The sequence below is a fragment of the Sciurus vulgaris genome (genome assembly GCF_902686455.1).
Source record: "Sciurus vulgaris genome assembly, chromosome: 4".
NCBI lineage: Eukaryota > Metazoa > Chordata > Mammalia > Rodentia > Sciuridae > Sciurus > Sciurus vulgaris.
Window position 1 is genome coordinate 22,087,219 of NC_136464.1, and position 2,498 is coordinate 22,089,716.

The 2,498-nt window shown below is 47.0% G+C and overlaps 1 protein-coding gene across 1 annotated transcript; it reads left to right on the plus strand.

Annotated features, from left to right (window-relative positions):
• Window positions 1-271: 271 nt before the first annotated feature.
• On the plus strand, window positions 272-1,423 carry LOC306659178 (actin, cytoplasmic 1-like; the record flags this gene model as incomplete). Its single annotated transcript, XM_079136593.1, has 1 exon — window positions 272-1,423. One exon carries the CDS (start codon window positions 272-274, stop codon window positions 1,406-1,408), a length of 1,137 nt encoding a protein of 378 aa, XP_078992719.1. The 3' UTR covers window positions 1,409-1,423.
• Window positions 1,424-2,498: the final 1,075 nt, after the last annotated feature.

The window sequence follows — 2,498 nt, forward strand, 5'->3', positions numbered from 1 at the left end:
AAGTTTCATTATAGAGTTAAGATGAATTAAATCATTGACCACTGGCTGGCAACTCGACCTTTAGCCCCCATCCCCTCCTAGTTCTGTCCCATGACAAGGTCTATAAGTAATGACACCACAGTAGCCAATAATCACACCCAGAACCCAAATTTTGGTTTATAAATACCATTCTCTAATAAGAAGAGTCAGGACTGCTGAAACCACGTCCACCCTGTAGGTACAGTCCCCTTGCCGTTCCACCGCTGCGGGTCCACACTCGCCCTAGTTCGCCATGGAAGACTATATCGATATCGCTGCGCTTGTCCTGGACAATGGCACCGGCGTGTGCAAGGCCGGCTTCGCAGGTGAGGATGCCCCCCGCGTCGTCTTCCCTTCCATTGTGGGGCGCCCACGACACCAGGGCATGTTGTTGGTGGGCATAGGCCAAAAGGATTCCTACGTGGGTGACGAGGCCCAAAGCAAGAGAGGCATCCTGACCCTGAAGTACCCCATGGAGCACGGCGTTGTCACCAACTGGGACGACATGGAGAAGATCTGGCACCACACCTTCTACAACGAGCTGCGTGTGGCCCCCGAGGAGCACCCTGTGCTGCTGACCGAGGCCCCCCTGAACCCCAAGGCCAACCGTGAGAAGATAGCCCAGATCATGTTTGAGACCTTCAACACCCCAGCCATTTACGTGGCCATCCAGGCTGTGCTGTCCTTGTACGCCTCTGGTCGCACCACCAGCATTGTGATGGACTCCGGAGATGGGGTCACCCACACAGTGCCCATCTATGAGGGCTATGCCCTCTCCCATGCCATCCTGCGTCTGGACCTGGCTGGCTGGGACCTGACGGACTTCCTTATGAAGATCATGACCAAGCGTGGCTACAGCTTCACCACCACCGCCGAGCGGGAAATCGTACGCGACATCAAGGAGAAGCTGTGCTATGTCGCCCTGGACTTCAAGCAGGAGATGTCCACTGCAGCCTCTAGCTCCTCCCTGGAGAAGAGCTATGAGCTGCCTGACGGCCAGGTGATCACCATTGGCGATGAGCGGTTCCGCTGCCCAGAGGCGCTCTTCCAGCCTTCCTTCTTGGGCATGGAATCCTGTGGCATCCACGAGACGACTTTCAACTCCATCATGAAGTGTGACGTTGACATTCGCAAGGATCTCTATGCCAACACGGTGCTGTCCGGGGGCACCACCATGTACCCAGGCATTGCTGACAGGATGCAGAAGGAGATCTCAGCCCTGGCGCCCAGCACCGTGAAGATCAAGATCATCGCTCCCCCAGAGCGCAAGTACTCTGTGTGGATTGGCGGCTCCATCCTGGCCTCGCTCTCTACTTTCCAGCAAATATGGATCAACAAGCAGGAGTACGTGGAGTCTGGCCCCTCCATTGTCCACCACAAATGCTTCTAGGCAGACTGTTACTTAGCTGTGTTACACCCCTTTCTTGACAAAACCTAACTTACACAGAAAACAAGATGAGATCGGTATGGTTGTGTTTGTTTGTTTTTTCTCTTTTGTTTTGGCACTTGAGACTCAGGATGCAAAAACTGGAGTGGGGAAACATACAGGGAAGGCGAGAGTATTGCTTTTGCATAAATTTTATTTTAAATGGTCAGCCATCCTGTCCTCCCTTTCTGTCCCCCAACTTGAGATGTATGAAGGCTGTTGGTCTCCCTGAGAGTAGGCCAAAGTATGGAGGCAGCCAGAACTTACCAGTACACTATCTTGAGGCCAGTTCAAAAAAAATGCACATCTAAAAAAAAAAAAAAAAAAAAAAAAAGTCAGAGATCCTCCCACAAATGGATGATTCTAGATCTGAGAAAGGGAAAATACATTCTAAGCTTCTGACATCTGGTTGCACCAAATGATAAGCAGTCCTGTGGATGAAAGGAAACTTGGATGCATGTCAGAATGCAAAAGCTTCAAAAATATGAACAACAGAATGAATAACAACGAAACCGAATTATAACACAAGGAATAAAACATACACGGGCCAACATTTATAAATAAAATGACAAAAAACATATAAATAGGGAAGAATGTACATATTTTCCTTATATTAGAATTCCAAATAATAATACATTGCAAAATGAGGGAAATAGAAAAATCACAATCGTATTTCTTCAGTAATAACTAATAGAGGCAATATACACTGGGGAATACTGAAATTGTGGGCAAAATTTTAAGAAGATATAGAATATTTGCAGAGCTTGTAAATATCTCAGTTCAAATGTTTATTTATTTTTTGTTGTGAATTTAACCAAGGTCCACAAATTATTTGATATTCCCCTTTCTAGAAAGTAGACACTAATTCCCTTCCCTGAGTGTGGGTTGGACTTAATTATTTCTATCAAATGTAAGAAGTAGGTGAAGAAACTGTGAATAAATTGCACAGATACACCGTTAACCAAGCAATCACGTCTAAGGTCGTCAGTGATGAGCCAAAGGAATATCAGGTCATAAATACTCAGAAGCCTACTTTAAAGAGCTTCCAACAAAC